The following is a 19,727-nucleotide window of genomic DNA, read 5'->3' on the forward strand; positions in this document are numbered from 1 at the left end:
CTAGCCCGGTATCCTGTCTTCCAACAGTGGCCAATGTTAGGTGCTTCAGAGGGAATGAACAGAACAGGCAATCATCAAGTGATCCATACCATCGCTCATTCCCAGCTTCTGGCAAACAGAGGAGAGGGACACCATCCCTGTCCATCCTGGCTAATAGCCATGCATGGACCTATCCTCCAGGAACTTATCTAGTTCTTTTTGAACCCTGTTATAGACTTGGCTTTCACAAAATCTTCTGCCAGAGTTCCATACGTTGACTGTATGTTGTGTGAAGAAATACTTCCTTTTGTTTGTTTTAAATCTGTTGCCTATTAATTTCATTTGGTGACCCCTAGTTCCTTATTTACTTTCTCCACACCAGTCATGATTTTATAGATCTCTATCATACCCCCCTTAGTTGTCTCTTTTTCAAGATGAAAAGTCCCAGTTATATTAATCTCCCCTCATATGGAAGCTGTTCCGTATCCCTAATACGTTGCCCTTTTTTTTTTTTGTTGCCCTTTTCTGAACCTTTTCCAATTCCAGTATATTCTTTTTGATATGGGGCAACCAGATCTGCACACAGCACTCTAGATGTGGGCGTACAATGGATTTATATAGAGGCATATGATATACAAACGCATAAACATTGTTCACAAGTGACCCTTACCCTCATAGTAGGAACATAATGCATCGTGGACTGTGCCCCCTCAGTAGCTGCAGCATTTCACAGAGGCATCTTCTCCGGCTGTTGAAAATGTTCACCAAGTGTGCCAACCTCCTCCTCCCATCCATCTGCAAAGCTCTCTCCCTTGCTCTCACAAAGGCTGCGCAAAAACACAGCAAGCAGCTGTCATAAGTAGCAGCTATTTCTCATCAGCCTCTAGCCTAGACATCAAACCCTTCTATCTATCTATCTATCTATCTATCTATCAATCTCCAAAATGCACACTCCGTTGTCATTCTGCAACACTCAAGGTATAGCTGATGGAGTGTCCACCCTACACAAGGCCTGATGGGGTAAATTAGGCCAATTATTGTATAGGCCACACCTGGAGAAGAGCCAGGGAGTGCTAAGACCTAATTTGCTGATGAAGTCCAGCTGGAGGAGGAGCTGTCCTGGCTTTATGAAGCAGGGAAGCTAGCAACAGATGAGGGTTGATGAGAAAGGCTGCAGTCACTCCTTGGAAGGAGGGAGGAGTGTTTGGAGGCTGCAGAGACATGTAGCCTGCACTTGCTTCCTGGGAGGAGGAATTGGTGAAGCTGACAGATCCAGAGAAGGAGGGGAGAACCAGAAGATTAGGAAAGGGCTCAGGGAAATGCAGCAAGGTATGGGGTGGAACAGGCCTTGACTGCTGAATAGAGGGTCCCTGAGCCGGAACCCAAAGTAGAGGGTGCGCCTGGGTTCCCCAGCCAGCCATTAGGGAAGTGGCAGTGGCAGGGCAGTGAACAGGAAAACTGCCTGAGCCTGTTGTAAGAGACTTTCCTACCCCAGAAAAGGGAAACCACCTAGTGACCTCATTGGAGGGCCGAGTCACAAAGGGGAGGCTGCAGTTTCTGGAGCAAGAGGGACTGCAGGATGAGACAGGATGGGTGAAGACACCACTGGAAGGGGGGCACAGCACCTGGCAGAGCTAATCCCCAGGATGGCCAGTAAGAGGCACCACCAGCAGTGAGTGCACCCTCTCACAGTATAGTTAAACAGTTTCTTTCTCCTAGCCAAGTATAGAGTAAAAGGCTTCAAAAGCCAGGGGTGCATATGGTAAAGCTGAGTGTCTAGAATGACTGGTGGAATCTTGTCCCTGGCACCAACAGAAGTTGGTCCAATAAAAGATATTACCTGGTCGCTCTCATATCCCAGGACCAACATGGCTACAGTGACACTGTAAACACCATCAATGTCCATTGACACCATGGGAGCAAAAACTCCATTTCTCATTGCAGGAAAAAACTCCAGAGATTCTAAAGATCCCGGCATCATGGACCTTTCCAGATCACCCAATGTCAATATTAGTGAATTGTTGACAGTGATCAACTAGGCTTTGCGGATCCATCAAGAAATATCCCTTCCTGTTGATTAACTCCAAGGCTGGAAGGTGAGGAGGCAAAGAATAAACACACAGGTCGTATCAATGTGCGCAGCACAATTTGGGAACCCCAAACCATGCAAACCCATCAATAACCTCCTGTGCATAGCCCAGACTGATGCCCAAGACCGTACACATCTCCATGACAATAGCCCAGACAGTTGATTTAATGACACCAAACTGCTTAGCTACTGACCAGTAGCAATCAATGGTTGTGAGCTTCCAGACAGCAGTGGCCATGCGCGTCTCCACTCTGACAAAAGCTCTCGTGTCGGTGTTCTCCCTCTGCAGCTCCAGCTCTATACAAATTTCTAGGAAAGTAACTTTTGATATCTCGAAGATATATCGCTGCTGTTAGTCATCCCAGGTCTGCATCATTATCCTGTCTCACCAGTAAGTGCTATCTGTCTGCTCCCAAAAGCAGCTCTACGTCAAGCAAAGCCACCCCAGGACGACATCTAGGAGAAATGTCTGTTCAATGTCATTCTCCTCAACATGGCCTGTGTTGCCCTGGTTCTAAAGAATACTGGATGAATTTAGATGGTGATGAATATAGTGCTCTCATATGTATCCTCTATGATGCCTGACAGCGCTTTGAAAATGGTGCTGGCTAGCCCGCAAAAGCCGGGTGGCTGATGGGATGAAATATGAGGAATCATGGTAATTATTTAGTTTGTCCGTCAGCCCCACAATTCCATTGCCTGCCAATAGATACCCCACAATGCACAGTGCGAAAAATCCCAGAATGCATACAGCACAGCTACAGAGCAATGCACCATGGGATGGCTAACAGAATGCTGAGCGTTTATTTAGAAACAAAACAGTGCTGTGTGTCCCCAAGGACACAAGGTGAAAGTACATTAACTTCAGGATAACAGTGTGATGTATAAAAACCGCTTGCACAACAGTTATTGCGGATCACTTAATGAAGATCACTTAGTGCGGATACACAAAATCTGCAACAAGTTTCAAGTACAGACTGCCCTTCTTGAGAGTTTCTCTGATATGCTGATTCTTGTTATGTGCTGTTGTGTAGTTGCTTTCTAGATGGATATGAGTAAATGTGTAGATCAACAAACCTTTCACATTTACAACTGCATTTCAAATAAATATTTGATTCAAATGATACAATATGATGCAAGTAGACTGAGACACAAGCTCAGAACTGGATATGATCTATGTGGCCGCTTGTTGCAGCTGTTAAATAAGTCACCAAACTTCTAGGCTGCAGGCAACATGCCACTATATAGAAGTGTGAAAAGATACAAAATGAGGGCTTGTCTCAACACAGACATTGTGCCAGTTTAATTTAATTTGGTTTAGTTAAACCAGTGCAATTTTTGTGTGTGGATTCTCTTACATCACTTTAAAACTGATTAGATCAGTTTAGCTTGTGCTTGTAAATTTTACAGATGTGTGAAGCTGATATAAACTAGATTTAAACCAAGGGTACACACACAAATTGCACGGGTTTAATTAAATCGGTATAAAAATCATATTTAGTTAAAACTGGTACAACTTTGTCTGTGGCTGGGGCCTTAGTTAAGGTACAAGCAAAGCCCTGCTTGAGTGACATGTAGTTAAAGGGCGGACACATTCTGAACAAATTTGAGAGTGTGGGTAAATAGCAACAAAAATTCTCTTTTGTGATAGGCCCAGTTCACAACTTTAAGATCCAGATCTAAATTTGCTCCGAGTTTGAGAGTATTTGAAACTGGAGTTCTAGTTTGTGCCAATTACAGAAATAAGCATAAGCCACAAAGTTCTGATCATTGTCCTGACCTTCCTAGAACTTGAAGAGATTTGAATTGAGAATTCTAGCTCAGCCCAAACTCGACTCACACTATATTTTTGTGGGCAGGAGGTGAAGAATAAAATATACCACTGTCTCATCGTGACTTTTTAATTTATTGAATAGATATGTTAGAATCCAGAGAACTTGTCCCAGAAATTACAGTTTAATAGTCAGTAAAATCAGGGCTTCAATTAGATGGCAGTGTCCAAAGTTATAAAGAAACATAAGAATTTCCGTTCTCAAATAAGAAAAAGGTCTATCTAGTCAGATGGATGTGTTTCTAGTAATGGAAAATACTAAAGCTTCAGAGGAAGACATAAAGTCCTTGTAATACACTTCACCCCAACCCTGAAAACATGTATGCACACAAATAACTTCAAAGTAGAGTAAAATACAAGTGTTTAGACTACTTGGAAACTACAGGTAAGAAGATACCAGACCTCTGGCCCAATCGGCAGTTCTTCCTCAATCAAACAACACTCCCATTGAACGTAATGGGAGTTTGCCTGCTAAGGAGTGCTAGTTTGGGACTCTTTTGTAATTCTAGGTAATTTTTTCTTTTTCAGTATAATGACAAATCTCAACAAGATCAAACACGCTGAATGACTAAAAGCAATTATATTGCCTACACTAATCTCTGAGGCAAAGTAAAGTATATTGCAAACATGGATATGTTATTAAATGTGTCAACGTCAGCTATAGAAAAGTATTTGACACAGAAAGGAAGGATAAAAAATATATAGTAAAACCTGAACTAAGGTCCACCTCTAATAATCAGTTTCCTGTCTTAAGCAAAGACTTTAAAGTATCTCTGTGGTTTCAAATACAGTTTTGTTTGACTTAGTTAAAAACAATTTCTATTACGCAACCAATTTTTGTTGACCTTTGGGTAGTTACAGAAGGAAGGTTTCACTGTATTAAGTGGGACAAGATTATGTGGCATATCTTCAAAGAACTGGAGGACTTTCTGGATTTGCACTGTGGTCTTGATTCAAGGCCTAATTAAATCAACAGGAATATTTCCCTTTATATAAATGGGCTTTGTATCAGGACCTGTATTCGGGTCTGTCTCTGTATTTTGATTCTTTTAACAGGAAATATCATATGAGATTGTTTATCAGACCTCTCTGTGCAGGTGGCCCCCCAGCACTTCTTTAATCTCCAAGTAGCAATGACAAAGCTTCTTGGACTTGCTGCATTTTAAGGCTTGTTCCTACAGCTCTGGTTCACTCAACACTCTCACTGAAGTTAATAGGAATGCAATAATTATAGCATCAGCAATGCAGATCACTAAAGAGACTTTCTATTCTGAAGATGAAACAATCATATGGAAAGCACAGATGCAATAGTCCTAACCTCTTTTGAGCCATGACTTCTCACAATGGAAAAGGGGCATATTATCATAAAATCTTAGTTTATTTCAAACATAAAATAGATACATTCTTTTACTAGGGACAGAATTGCATTCTACTACTACTAGGGAAAATAGCAAGTCTGTAAGTGAGTCTCTCATTTGAGGCAATAGTTATTAGGAATATATTCACAAATTACAGGGATGTAGCAATATTTGATTTCTCCACAGTTCAAACACTCTTAATATGGTTTAATTAGTCACTCTTTCAGAAGGAAGATTTATCTTCCTCTTTACATATTTGATATTGTTAGAGAAAAGAAGGATTGTGTACCGAATCTGTTGGGAGATCAGAGCTAGTTAGTTATTGCTGTTGGCTGTTCTCTGCTGATTAGCTGTTACTCTTCCAGTCATTGATTAGAAGCCTATCATATAGATTCCAAAGCCAGCAGGGACCACTGTGATTATCGAAGCCAACCTCCTTTGTAGCACAGACCATAGCGTGTCCCCACAATAATTCCTATGGAGTATCTTTTAGAAAAATATCTAATGCTTATTTTAAAATTGCCAATGATGGAGATTCCAGCATAACCTTTGGTAAATGTTCCAATGCTTAATTACCCTCACTGTTAAAAATTTATACCTTATTTCCACTCTAAATTTGTCTCACTTCCATTTCCAGCCATTGGATTGTTATACCTTTCTCTGTTATACTGAAGAGTCCATTACCAAAGAGTTGTTTCCTATGTAGGTACTTATAGACTGTAATCAAGTCACAGCTTAACCTTCTCTATGTTAAACTAAATAGATTGAGCTCTTTGAGTCTATCACTTTAAGGCATGTTTTCTATTCCTTTAGCGAGACAAGGTGGGTGAGGTAATATCTTTTATTGAACCAACTTCTGTTGGTGAGAGAGAGAAGCTTTCGAGCTTACACAGAGCTCTTTGTCTCTCTCACCAACAGAAGTTGGTCCAATAAGAGATATGACCTCGCCTACCTTGTCTTGCTAATATCCTGGGACCAACACAACTACAACAATACTTCTAACCCTTTATCATTGTTATGGCTCTTCTCTGAACCCCTCCATTTATAACATCCTTCTTGAATTGTGGACACCAGAACTGGACACAGTGTTCCAGCAGTGGTCATACCAGTACCGAATACAGAGGTAAAATAATGTCTTTATTTCTATTCAAGATTTGCTTGTTTATGCATCCAAGGATTGCATTAGCCCTTTTGGGGTGTCACTCTGGGAGCTCATGTTCAGCTGATTTCATCTACCATTACCCTCAAATCGTATTAGGCACTGCTTTTTCAGAGGGGCATTAGTAAGCTAACGGATTCATACAGTGGTGAATCCCAGAATCTTGGTGAATGTTTGCAAGTTTTATTTTGAGCAATATAAGACAGCCCAGACCATCTTCTCCATGACTACTGGAGAACATGATACAAGCAAAGGACTCTCCAATAGTGCACTGAATTGATATTTTTCAAAAGACATCTAGTGTCAACTGGTTTCAGGTGATTTCACATTCAGATACTCCATCCATAGCAATGGTGATGAGGTTTTTAATGTGGCCAGGGTAAGAGCACATCCCCACCGGCCTGCCTCCACAATCCTTCCCCAGTGCAGAGTGGGCAGGTGACCATTCCAATCAAGGTTTCTTCTTTCTTCCGCAGTAACAACTGGCTTTCAGAAGTATTCCCTCCATATTTGAGCTTTCATTTTAGGTGGGGCCCTCAATCTCCAGCCCTATGAAGGGGCACAGGTGTAACAATAAAATATGCCTTAGGTTATAATTAAGGCTACGTTTTAGTCATGGGTATTTTTAGTAAAAGTGATAGACAGGTCACAGGCAGTAAACAAAAATTCACAGCCTGTGACCAGTCCATGACTTTTACTATATACCCCGAACTAAAACTTGGGCCAAGGCCATGGTTGCTTGGGGGGCAGGGAAGGGGAGGCAGTCCGGGGGAGCCGCAGGTGATGTGGGATGGCCTAGAACCCCCACTAGTGCTGGGGGAGAGGTGGGTGATGGCGTGCAGCCCAGCACCCCCGCTGGTGCTGGGAAGGGGACAGGTGGTGGGCAGTCCAGGACCCCCGCTGGTGCTGGGAGAGAGGGTCTGGTGGTGGGTCACAGCCCAGGATCCGCACTGGTGCTAGGGGGGAGGGGACAGCAGGACCCCTGCTGGGAGTGAGGGAGGGAACGGTTGGCAGAGCTGGCAGGCTCCCTCCCTGGCCCCTCTGCCTAGAAACTGCAGGGACATGCCAGTGGGAGCCAGGGAGCCCTCTCCCATCCCCCAGGTAAGCACCTCCATGCACCCCAACCCCTGCCCTAACCCTGAGCCCCCTCCCACAGACCCAAACTGCTGCTGCTGGCCCAGACGCTGCCTGAGCCAGCACCAACTGCTGCAGAAGTCACAGAGATCACGGAACATCACGGACTCCATGACTTCCATGACCTCCATGACAGACAAGCAACCTTAATCATAATGTGTCTGTGTTAACTAACTTTATTCTTAGCAAGCAAATCTATGTTTGAAAATTCTGTACATTCCTCAGAATAGCAACCATTCATCTGCTTGCTTCCGTGACACAAAGTCAGAGACTTTTCAAGGGACACTGAAATAGATAAGAGCAACATTTTGAAAAATGCAGGTACTGAACACCTGCACCTCTCATTGGCTTCTCTTGGAGTTGCTGGATGCTCACCACTTGAAAATCAGGCCCAACTATGTCTTACGCAGGGGCATTTGAGGCATTCAAAACTAGTGGATACCTTTGAAAATATAGCCTAAATAAATATTTAATAGATGAGTAACAGGTAATCTTATATAGTAGAACCTCAGGGTTACAAACACCAGAGTTACAAGCTGACTGGTCAACCACACACCTCATTTGGAACCAGAACTACGCAATCAGGCAGCAGCAGAGACCAAAACAAAAGCAAATACAGTACAGCATTGTGTTAAAAGTAAACTACTAAAAAAATAAAGAGAAAGTTTAAAAAAAAAGATTTGACAAGGTAAGGGAACTAACTGTTTCTGCACCTGTTTCCTTTAAATTCATATGGTTAAAAGCAGCATTTTTCTTCTGCATAGTAAAGTTTCAAAGGAGTATTAAGCCAATGTTTAGTACTAAACTTCTGAAAGAACAACCATAATGTTTTGTTCAGAGTTACGAATATTTCAGAGTTACGAACAAAACCTCCATTCCCAAGGTGTTCGTAACTCTGAGATTCTACTGTAACAGCTCGAGACCAATTTAAGACTTGGGCCTTATATGGAAAGGATTACAACTTGCCAGGAGAGAGATTCAACAGATCAGAAATAAAGGCTGAGATAATCATACTGTTAAACTTCCTAACTTAACTATGACAAAGGGAACAAATAAAACAAAATACCCTTAGATACAGTCACTCAGGAAGGAACATGAGAAGGTCTTTCTGCTAAGCCGTAAAGAGTGCAAGGAAAGCTTCAGACATCCAAACCATGAAATACTAAACTATACACCATCAGTCTGCCCAGCTCTAGGGTTGGCACAAAGACAAAGGGGAGGCAGCTTGTCTCCCCAGTTCAAGGGCTGCTGGGGCTGTATCAGGCCCCAGTCTAGTGCCACAGTCCTTATGGGCTTTGGGGCAGAAGGCTATAACTAGGGCACCAGGGGGACCCAGCTCTGCCTCCACTTGCCCCAGGCCCTTTCTAGCAGGGGCTGTGTGTCTGGCCAAAGGGGACACTGCACAAATGGTATTCATCATGCCTGCCTTATATTTGGCCTACAGCCCTGCTGCACTGGCTATGGAGTAATAGGGCAACAATTAATCTGCCCCTATGAACCAGTTAAATCCCATGAAAACTGAGGCCAGCATTATTCAATATCACTAGTGCACTTAATATCACTGGTCTGAAGATCTAGGAATTATATATTAAATTATATATTCTGCAGCAAGAAAATATTAATACTAAAAGGTTTTAATTTATTAATGTAGAGGAAAATCCTGGAATCTGTGCACAGTGCAAATAAAGACACTGTGCAAAGGGGTGCTCCATGGCAGCTGGGGGAATAGAAATCCCCCCCAGGCCACACAGCAACCACTGCTGTTGGCCCTTCTGGCTGGTAAAAGTATGTGTACTGTTTCTTTAAATATGCAGAAGGAAGCCCGGTAGGACAGGATCTAGACAGAAGGGTACAATGAAGCAGAGAGAGAGAGAAAATTTTCAGGAATAATACTGGGTTTTTTTCTTCTTGTAAAAATGTTTCTTGTTCAGTGTTAGAATCAAATGACTGATTATTTACTGTTATCACATGACTGCTGGTATACACCTTCCCTTAAGAGAGAGTAGCTACTGGAGCCATATAGAATAGTTGTGAATCCACTGGATCCGCTTCTCCCATGAAACTCAATTGAACACTGAGGTGCCTGATGTGCCCAAGTCGCTGTGCTGCAGAGATTCTGTAGACCCTCTGCATGGGCCATGCAAATCCTACACATAAGAACGGCCATACTGGGTCAGACCAAAGGTCCATCTAGCCCAGTATCCTGTCTTCCGACAGTGGCCAATGCCACGTGCCCAAGAGGGAATGAACAGAACAGGTAATCATCAAGTGATCCGTCCCCTGTCGCCCGTTCCCAGCTTCTGGCAAACAGAGGCTAGGGACACCATCCATTGCCCATCCTGCTTAACAACAATTGATGGACCTATGCTCCATGAACTTATCTAGTTCTTTTTTGAACCCTGGCCTTTTTTGAAGTCTGGCCTTCACAACATCCTCTGGTAAAGAGTTCCACAGGTTGATTGCATTGTCCGAAAAAATATTTCCTTTTGTTTGTTTTAAACCTGCTGCCTATTAATTTCATTTGGTGACCCCCTAGTTCTTGTGTTAAGAGACGGAGTAAATAACACTTCCTTATTTACTTTATCCACCCCCGTCGTGATTTTAAAGATCTCTATCAGATCCCCGCTTAGTCGTCTTTTTTCCAAGCTGAAAAGTTCCATTCTTATTAATCTCTCCTCATATGGCAAACACGCCATACCCCTATTCATTTTTATTGCCCTTTTCTAAACCTTTTCGAATTCCAGTATATCTTTTTTGAGATGGGGCAACCACATCTGCACACAGTATTCAAGATGTGGGAATACCATGGATTTATATAGAGGCAATATGATATTTTCTATCTTATTATCAAACCCTTTCTTAATAATTACCAACATTCTGTTCACTTTTTTGACTGCCGCTGCACATTGAGTGGGTGTTTTCAGAGAACTATCCACAATGACTCCAAGATCTCTTTCTTGAATGGTAACAGCTAATTTGGACCCCATCATTTTATACGTATAGTTGGGATTATGTTTTCCGATGTGCATCACTTTGCATTTATCAACACTGAATTTCATCTGCCATTTTGTTGCCCAGTAACCCAGTTTTGAGAGATCCTTTTGTAGCTCTTTGCAGTCTGCCTGGGACTTAACTATCTTGAGTAGTTTTGTATCATTTGCAAATTTTGCCACCTCACTGTTTACCCCTTTTTCCAGATCATTTATGAATGTTGAATAGGACTGGGCCCAGTATAGACATCTGTGGGACACCACTATTAACCTCTCTCCATTCTGAAAACTAACCATTTATTCCTATCCTTTGTTTCCTATCTTTTAACCAGTTACCATGAGAGAACCTTCCCTCTTATCCCATGACTGCATACTTTTCTTAATAGCTTTTGGTGAGGGACCTTGTCAAAGGCTTTCTGAAAATCTAAATACACTATATCCACTGGATCCCTCTTGTCCACATGCTTGCTGACCCCCTCAACGAATTCTAGTAGATTAGTGAGGCACAATTTCCCTTTACAAAAACCATGTTAACTATTCCCCAACAAATTATGTTCATTTATGTGTCAGACAATTTTGTTCTTGACTATAGTTTCAACCAGTTTGTCCGGTACTGAAGTCAGGCTTACCGGACTGTAAATGCTGGGGTCACCTCTGGAGCCCTTTTTAAAAATTGGCATCACATTAGCTATCCTCCAGTCATTTGGTACAGAAGCTGATTTAAATGATAGGTTACAGACTACAGTTAGTAGTCCTGCAATTTTACATTTGAGTTCCTTCAGAACTCTTGGGTGAATACCACCTGGTCCTGGTGACTTATTATTGTTTAGTTTATCAATTTGTTCCAAAACCTCCTCTAATGATACCTCAATCTGGGACCGTTCTTCAGATTTGTCATTTAAAAAGAATGACTCAGGTTTGGAAACCTCCCACACATCCTCAACCGTGAAGACCGATGCAAAGAATTCATTTAGTTTCTCCGCAATGGCCTTATCGTCCTCGAGTGCTCCTTTAGCATCTCGATCGTCCAGGGGCCCCAATGGTTGTTTAGCAGGCTTCCTGCTTCTGATGTACTTACAAAAAAAGAAAAGGAGTACTTGTGGCACCTTAGAGACTAACCAATTTATTTGAGCATAAGCTTTCGTGAGCTACAGCTCACTTCGGCTGTAGCTCACGAAAACTTATGCTCAAATAAATTGGTTAGTCTCTAAGGTGCCACAAGTACTCCTTTTCTTTTTGCGAATACAGACTAATACAGCTGCTACTCTGAAATCTTACCAAAAAATGTTACTATTACTTTTTGAATCTTGGGTTAGCTGTTCTTAAAATTCTTTTTTGGCCTTCCTAATTATATTTTTACACTTTATTTGCCAGAGTTTATGCTCGTTTCTATTTTCCTCACTAGGATGTAACTTCCACCAACCGTCCTCACTCCTGCTACACAGAAGAAGGAATAGTGCATTTTTTTCATAGGTATTTTATCCCAAAATATTAATATTACAAAACCAATAAAAATTTAATTTAAACTGACAGGAATTAATTGACATCATAATAATGAACAGCTCTATCTTGTTTTGCCCCTGGGAGATATATAGAGAGATATAGATATAAGATATAGATGTATAAAGTAAAGGGTGATGCCACATGGAGATAACGCAGGTTAGGTTTTAATTAGATAAAATTATATACTGAATATATTAAAACAAAATTGACAGACTTCCTTCACAAAAAAAAATTCTTTATTCAGCTGTGTCATAGAATCATAGAATCTCAGGGTTGGAAGGGACCTCAGGAGGTCATCTAGTCCAACCCTCTGCTCAAAGCAGGACCAAACCCAACTAAATCATCCCAGTTAGGGCTTTGTCAAGCCAGGGCTTAAAAACCTCTAAGGAAGGAGATTCCACCACCTCCCTAGGTAACCCATTCCAGTGCTTCACCACCCTCCTAGTGAAACAGTTTTTCCTAATATCCAACCTAAACCTCCCCCACTGCAACTTGAGACCATTACTCCTCGTTCTGTCATCCGCTACCACTGAGAACAGTCTAGAGCCATCCTCTTTGGAACCCCCTTTCAGGTAGTTGAAAGCAGCTACCAAATCCCCCCTCATTCTCTTCTGCAGACTAAACAATCCCAGTTCCCTCAGCCTCTCCTCATAAATCATCCTTGATAAACAACTTTACTTTTCCTTCTTGATTCACACCTATGTCTACAAAGACCAGAGATGTTTTCCCACCTTTTATTTCCTCTTCAAACCCTCTTTTCCCTTCACCCAGGATCTTTCACAGGCACACTTGCAGAGGGCAGATGTTGATGTCTGAGACTGTACATGCCCCCTGCAACTTCTCTAGCCCTCTGGTGTTCCCCACCACATGGTTAGCAGGCAACAATAATGACAAGTGCATACTTCTGCACCTACTCCACCATCTTCCTTTTTTTTGCCTTGGAGGTTCGGAGGTTTTGCCTCCCTCACCTCAACTAACTTCCTCACTCCAATTTTCTCCTTGATCCACTGAAACCTGGCTCTGCCCCTCTACTCCAATGAAATCACAACACTAGGATCATTCTCTTTGTCAAGCATAACAGCCTCTTCTCCCTTCTCATCTTCCTTAACATACCCATTGTTTTTAACAGAGTCATTCACTCCCTCTTGTTCCTGACCTTTCGGAACACTGTAGTCATTTGGTCCCCCCGCCCTCTCCCCAACTCTATTATTTCTCTTTCAGCTGCTCCTCCCTCAACACCAGCATCGCTCAGGGCTCTGCCCTTGTCCCTCTCTCTATACCTTATCCCTGCTGACCTCATCTGCTCCCTTGGCTTCAGTTCCCATCTGTGCTCTGGTGACTCCCAAATCCCGACTACAATCCCTCCCCTTCTCTAATGGCTCCTCAGCATCTACCGTTCCAGGATCCTCCTGCCAGGTGATGATCGAAGCGGCCAAAACTAAATTTGCCACCTCTGCTCTCTAAACCGTCCCTTCTTCTCCCGCTCTGTCTAAGCCACCAGCCCAGCTAGTCTCCTCATCAGCTCCTCTTCCACCCCACACAGTCAGGCAGCCTGTCGCCGCCGAGTCCTGTGGATTTTTCCCAGTTCAACGTCTCTTAGATCTGTCCCTCCCTCTGTCCACAGGGACAAGCCTTGCCCGTGGTGTCCTCACATTGTAAGTTCCACCCCCGCCCCCCAGGGGCCCGATACCTGACACCCCCCCACACCCCTCCCATTGGCATGGCATCGCTCCAGCCACACACCCTCCTCCTGGCTCATTCCCTCCCTTCGTCCGCACAGCTTGGGTGCCCCCCCCCCCCACACGCACTGATCACTAGTCCTACCCCAGCCTTCCCTCCCCTCCCACCCCTTTCCAGCTGCTCCTCGCCTCATGCCCTAGGTTCCTCCATCCCTGCGCCCTCCCCTCCTTTGGGTCCCCGGACCCCTGCTCTGGTGTCCCGCCCCACCCCCAAAGTCTCTCCTCCAGGTTCCTCCATTCAGATCCAAACCCGCCCCCAATCCTGACCCAGCCGGGGAAGGGCCCCGCCACTTCAGCGAGACGTGACTTTCCCAGCGCGACGCACATTGCGCCTGCCCATGCCCGGAAGGAGAGGGCACATTCTGGCCAGCGCAGAATCGGCTCCTACTCCTACTCCTGCTCCCCAGCCCCAGCCTCCTGCGGTCGCCTGGCCCCTTTCCCTGCGTCGGCGGGCTGTGCAGGGCCGGCGGCTGCTTGCTCTGAAGTCACCAGACAAAGCTACAAAGAGCCAGCGGGCTTTCACGCAGCTGAAAGGAGTAATCTAATCCCGAGGGAAAAAACAACTCCCCGAGAGATCCACCCCCTGCCCCGCACACTGGGGGGAGGCAGGGCTCGGGCGAGCGGAGGCTGCTGCCCAGGCAGGTACTCTACGCCCGTGGGCACACCAGTCCCCCAGCACACAAGCAGCTTTGCCGTCTCGTGGCCTTCGAAACTCACGCGTAAAAAGTTCGATGAAACTTTTTCAAAGTTCGTCCTTTGGGATTTGTTTTCACGTTTAACGAGAACCAGGGCGTGCTAAAGTGCCTGTCTCCGGGGGGTCCTTGCGTTAAATACATGTGGACAGGTTTGTTTTAATTCCGCACTGTTTAAAAATAATAATAATTGTGGCGCTTCTTGGGGCAATTGGCTGTAAAAGTTATTTTGTAACCCCTGGGATCGCACGCAGGCTGGTGCGAGAGGCCTAGGCGTTGCAGAAACGTCCCGGTTAAAAACAATTTCAGGTTCTAGAGACTGAAAATAGATCTATGCAGGTAGTAATTAAAAGTGACAAGCAGCCCAGAGAACAACGGTCAAACAAGACCTTGCCGACAAGACCGTGCCTGGACTCCCTGACTCCCGTTGGGAGGAAACAAAATCCCACAAAAGCCACTTTTCGAACACCCCCCTTCCTCACAACGTCCCCAGCCAGGACCTGGAGTGGGGTCTCTCCCTAGACACTCCCCAGGAGAGATTGCAGAGCTCCCCGCTCCTGCTCTCGGCCACACGCACCAGTGGAAGGCGAAGGGGGAAGAAGATGGCCGTTTGTGATCCAATATAAAAGCTCTTTGTTGCATTCACACAAAAGCCAACAGCCACTTTTCGGCCCGGGCCTGAGGCCAGTGGAAGGAGCTTCTCTGCTCCAGGGCGAAAAGAAAGAGTCCCCCACACGGAAGAAAGCGCAGCGAAAAGGGAATACCAATAAAAAAGAGCGAGAGGAGAAACGCTAAGCTGCAGCTTTGTGCTCAGCAGCCCTGGGATTTATTCAGCCTCCTCAGTCTAGTGCCTTTTATCGAGGCAGAATCGTAATCCCAGCAGGTCCAGAGCCACCACCAACAAAACACAACAAACCAGTTGGTCTGATCAGCCCAAAGCGGCAGGAGCAGCAGGATGTCTGTGATCACTTACTTGTCCGTCTCTTGTGACATGTTTGATCCAATGAACTCTCTCCCCTTTTCCTGCTGCCTCAGTCTCTCTGGTGAAACTGGACTTTCAAGTCTGTGCAGGTGAAGGTGTGTGTGAGCGCCCGGGACGGGAGAACCAGAGCTACTGGTAATTCTGCTTTCCTCCCTCCCCCCCTCCGCCAGCCCCAGAGGTAGGACAGGTAGAGCCCCCTCCCCCCTCACATGTGGGCAGAGGCTGGGTGCTGGGCTCTCTCCCGTGGTGCTGGGGCAATGGGAGGCACAGAGCGGAAAGCAGCAGACCTAGGCGCCCACAGGTAACTTTCTCGAGAGGAGCTGGATTCTTTCACTCAAGGATACAAGGCAGAGGGACGAGCTGCGAGCTGATTGGATGGAGGTGGCTCTCAGGTGATCTGCCATTGGAAGAGGCGCGCTCAGGTAAGGCCCCTGCTTAACTCCAGGCAACTCGCTGCGGAGCAGGGCAGCATGGGGCTGGCTGGGGAGAGCTGAGAAAAGAGCTGCCCGGAGCTGGCTGCAGGCAGCTGAGCTGAGCTGAGCTGCGGGGAGACTCGATGGTCCAAGAGCCCGCAGGCCCCAGCGAGGCCCCATCAGAGCTCCCTGCCCTCCAAGCAACTTTTTCCTTAGGGCTGTTTAACAGTCGGCCCCACCCCCACCCGCAGACAGCTGAAATGGTAGCCAAGTAGGGGGAAAGGCCAACGCTATTGAATTCAGGGATATAAAGAGTCCTGGATGGCCAATGGGGTATGGCTGAGAACAACAAACAAGAACGTTTATTGTCTCGTAAAGAGGGATGGTTGACAGAAATATGTAACTAGTCTACAGCTACCTTAGAGACAAGTGTATCTATTACATAATTGCATTGTACCAGTTTTACCCATACAAGATTTACAATCCTGATCAGGACTATAAAAGGGCACTTGTGAGATTTCTGCTCAAACAGCATTGTCCAGCTTTGGATTTGGCATTAAGTACATGGTAGGGAAAATTAATGTCTATGCCTTAGGATTTTTCCCAACCAAACCCTGTCAACTAGTAACCTGTACCCCCTACCCCTCATTCTTGCCATTCCTGATCCCTGTCAGTATCACACCAACATCTGTTGGCTGTTTCTGTGTTTTGTTGTGTTGCTGGCATTTGAAGTTCTCCAGAGAAGCGTCAACATTTGCCCTGTAACTTCACAGAATCAGGAATTAGACAGACACTCAATTCATCAAGCTTAAAATAAATACTTCATGAGGCTAGAATGAACTGAATTTTAAACTGGTGGATTTGTCAGTGTAGAAAACATTTCATAGTGAAGACAGATACATGATGCCAGACGATGACACCCACCATCAAAATTTAAGAGCTAGTGGTAGCAAATGGTGTGGCACATCTATAGTCTGCAAGCACAGAAGTCCTAGGAAAACTAAGAGCTAGAAAAGCTTAGAGACAAAAGCTTGCTGTGCTTTATAAATAATAATCTTTTATATCCTAAATAGTGTATAAAGCTAGGCCATTATATGATATACTTTTCACATGGGATAATATTTACTTAGTTGTCCTGTTTCACAGTAGGATTAATTAATTAATCAAGTAAAAGATAGTTCACAGCTATTCATAAGGCACCTAAGAGCTTGGTATTTCATTTTCAGCTCACTTACATGCCTTTTTAGTTCATAAAGTCATTCCCTGGTAGGAACATTCACTGAAACAGTAGATTTTTCTGTAAATATTATGTTCAAATATAGAAAATTTTGAACTTGTGGGGCCTGATTCTCCTCTCACCCCAGTTTAAATAAGGCTCAGCTCTCTTTAATTAAATGGCATTTCAATCATGTAAAAATCAGCATATCAGAATCAGGCACATAAATATTTGCACAAACCTGAGTCTATAGTCAAAGTTACTAGCCAATTAAACTCAAATCAATATAAGCCAGATTTAAATTGATTTAAGAGTGTCCACTAAAAATTTGCATTGGTTTAGCTAAATTGATTTTTAAATTATTTTAGCTACACCTGTAGAGCTTTGAATATAGACGGGGCCTAATTATTAGGGGACAAAAACAATACCTTGCAACCTACACGTCCAGTCAAAACAAAGTAACAGCTTGAATTTTGAATAACAAATGCTGGCAATAAACTGCTCAAACAATCTATAGACCAAGAATTATTCATAAAAATGATTCTACAAGTAGTTGTGTGTAACAAATCTAAGAAAATCAAAATTTGAACAGAAAAAAGCCAATTCATTCAATAAATTATGCATTACAAATTATTTGCTCATTTCTAATAAGGAATTATGGTACCACCTTAAAACCACTTGAGGGCCGAAGGATACAATTCTTCAGTAGCTTTTTTTTTTGGAAAAATAAATGGTGAAATGCCGGCTCTACTGTCAGTGTGAACACTCCCATTAAATTCAATAGGATAAGGATTTCATCTCAAATCCTTATGTTTTAGTTATCCTGAAAGAAACTATTGGGCCAAAAAGGACTATTTGTACGAGTAAGGCAAATAGATGGTTCCCATATGGGGCTAATCCTTTCTTTCCCTTTATTTTTAACAGTACAATAACATTTAGGATGTGATTTTTCATTTTCCTAATGAAGTCTATAAAAGCAGAGTAAGACCATTGATGAGTACTTTTGAAAATCCCACCTGTAATGAGGTAGGAGTGTTGACATAGAAGGTTGGGTGACTTTATAAGAAAAACTTCCTCATCACATCCGCAATTCTGGGTCAAACCCAATTCGTAATCTGAACTGAAGTTTGTTGTCCTAACACAGATCACAACACAAAACTGTTTTTGGCAGTCTGATCTCAGGAGATTCCCTTGGAATGAGCTAACCTGGAGACTGAATAAGCTTTCAATCTCAAAGAAAGTGGTCCAACGTCAAAACTAGGGACAAGAATAGAACATTATAGGACAGTGTCCCTTTTTGTTTTGTGGATAATGGAGATGTCTAGTGATATCCTTATTCCCCAGCCTGGAGGTGTGGGAGAAGGAAAATAGATCCTGGAAATCATCTGACTATATTTGGTGGGGATTTCTTTGTTTGGATGGAGTTTTTCTGCTACATCTAGCAGACTGAAATAAATCTTAAAGTGTTGGAGTCAAGCTCTAGTTGAGCAAGTCAAACAAGTCCTGTCTGGTCTAACCTGCTGCTCATTCGCCGTGATCTACAAAACCTCCGTAACCTGTATTTGTTTATGTGTCATGGAGTCCGTTGCAAAATCAGCTAACAGTATCTTCTGACCAGAGCAATCTTCCTCTCTTGTGGTATGAACAGTGAGTGAGCTAAAATGCAATGGCCGTGTGGCATACATTTTAAAATCTATGGCTTGTCTTTGGAGCTTACAAGAACAATTAAAACGACAGTTTTATTTACTGTTCCAGTCAACCACTGTTTTTCATACTTTGCTGTGGCTTGCTTGTTTGCACAGCAGCCACTAGTTTTACTATGGCATTATCCTATAAAGAACCAGCATAGAATTCAACTGAGACCTTACCTCATGTTTGCATTATTTTCTCTGTTACAGCTAATATTAGCATTGTTTGGACTTGCCAGTACTGGGCAGAGAATATAGGAAATGAAAATAAGGTTTAACTAGGGTTACTAATTGGGGTAAGTACCTAAAATGGTTTTTTGAAAACTACTAAAAGAAGTCTGTGAGATAAAGGGTGTTAAAGGTTTATATTTATATCAAAACAATGGTATGAAGAAGTTCAGTGAGACAGCAAATGATTGACAACCCCTTCTCTTTGGCCTTGGCTATACTTGTGAGTTGGAGCGCGTTAAATCAGCCCTGAGTGCCCTAACTCCTGAGGTGTCCACACTGGCAAGGCACGTAGAGCGCCTGGACTCCGCGGCTGGAGCGCCCCTGGTAATCCACCTCCACGAGAAGCATAGAGTGTGCCGTGCCCTGGCTGGAGCGCTGCGGTGCCTGTGTGGACGCCCTGGTCGGTTAATGCGCTCTGATCGGCCTCCATGAAGTGTCCCACAATGCCTGTCCTAGCCACTCTGGTCATAACTTTGAACTCTGCTGCCCTGTCCTCAGGTGACCAACCGTCAGATCCGCCCTTAAAATTCTCTGGGAATTTTGAAATTCCCCTTCCTGTTTGCTCAACAAGGTGTGGAGTGCTCTTAGCGCATCTTTCCAGGTGACCATGCCTCCACGCACCAGGCGACCCCCAGTATGGAGCAATGGCAAGGTGCTGGACCTCATCAGTGTTTGGGGGAAGGAAGCTGTCCAGTCCAAGTTGCATTCCAGCTGTAGGAATTA

At 44.0% G+C, this 19,727-nt stretch overlaps 1 protein-coding gene across 4 annotated transcripts in view; it reads right to left on the reverse strand.

Annotated features, from left to right (window-relative positions):
* The window catches only part of GRHL2 (grainyhead like transcription factor 2), a 103,079-nt gene extending 87,503 nt beyond the window's left edge, over positions 1–15,576 (reverse strand). For all 4 annotated transcript variants that reach the window (XM_073330421.1, XM_073330420.1, XM_073330419.1 and 1 more), the window contains exon 1: positions 15,448–15,576. In XM_073330421.1, the coding sequence (XP_073186522.1) occupies positions 15,448–15,467 (20 nt within the window). In that variant the 5' untranslated portion in view covers positions 15,468–15,576. The remainder of the gene's footprint in view (positions 1–15,447) is intronic.
* Between the last annotated feature and the right edge of the window lie 4,151 nt (positions 15,577–19,727).

The sequence above is a fragment of the Lepidochelys kempii genome, chromosome 2, assembly GCF_965140265.1.
Source record: "Lepidochelys kempii isolate rLepKem1 chromosome 2, rLepKem1.hap2, whole genome shotgun sequence".
NCBI classification, from domain to species: domain Eukaryota; kingdom Metazoa; phylum Chordata; order Testudines; family Cheloniidae; genus Lepidochelys; species Lepidochelys kempii.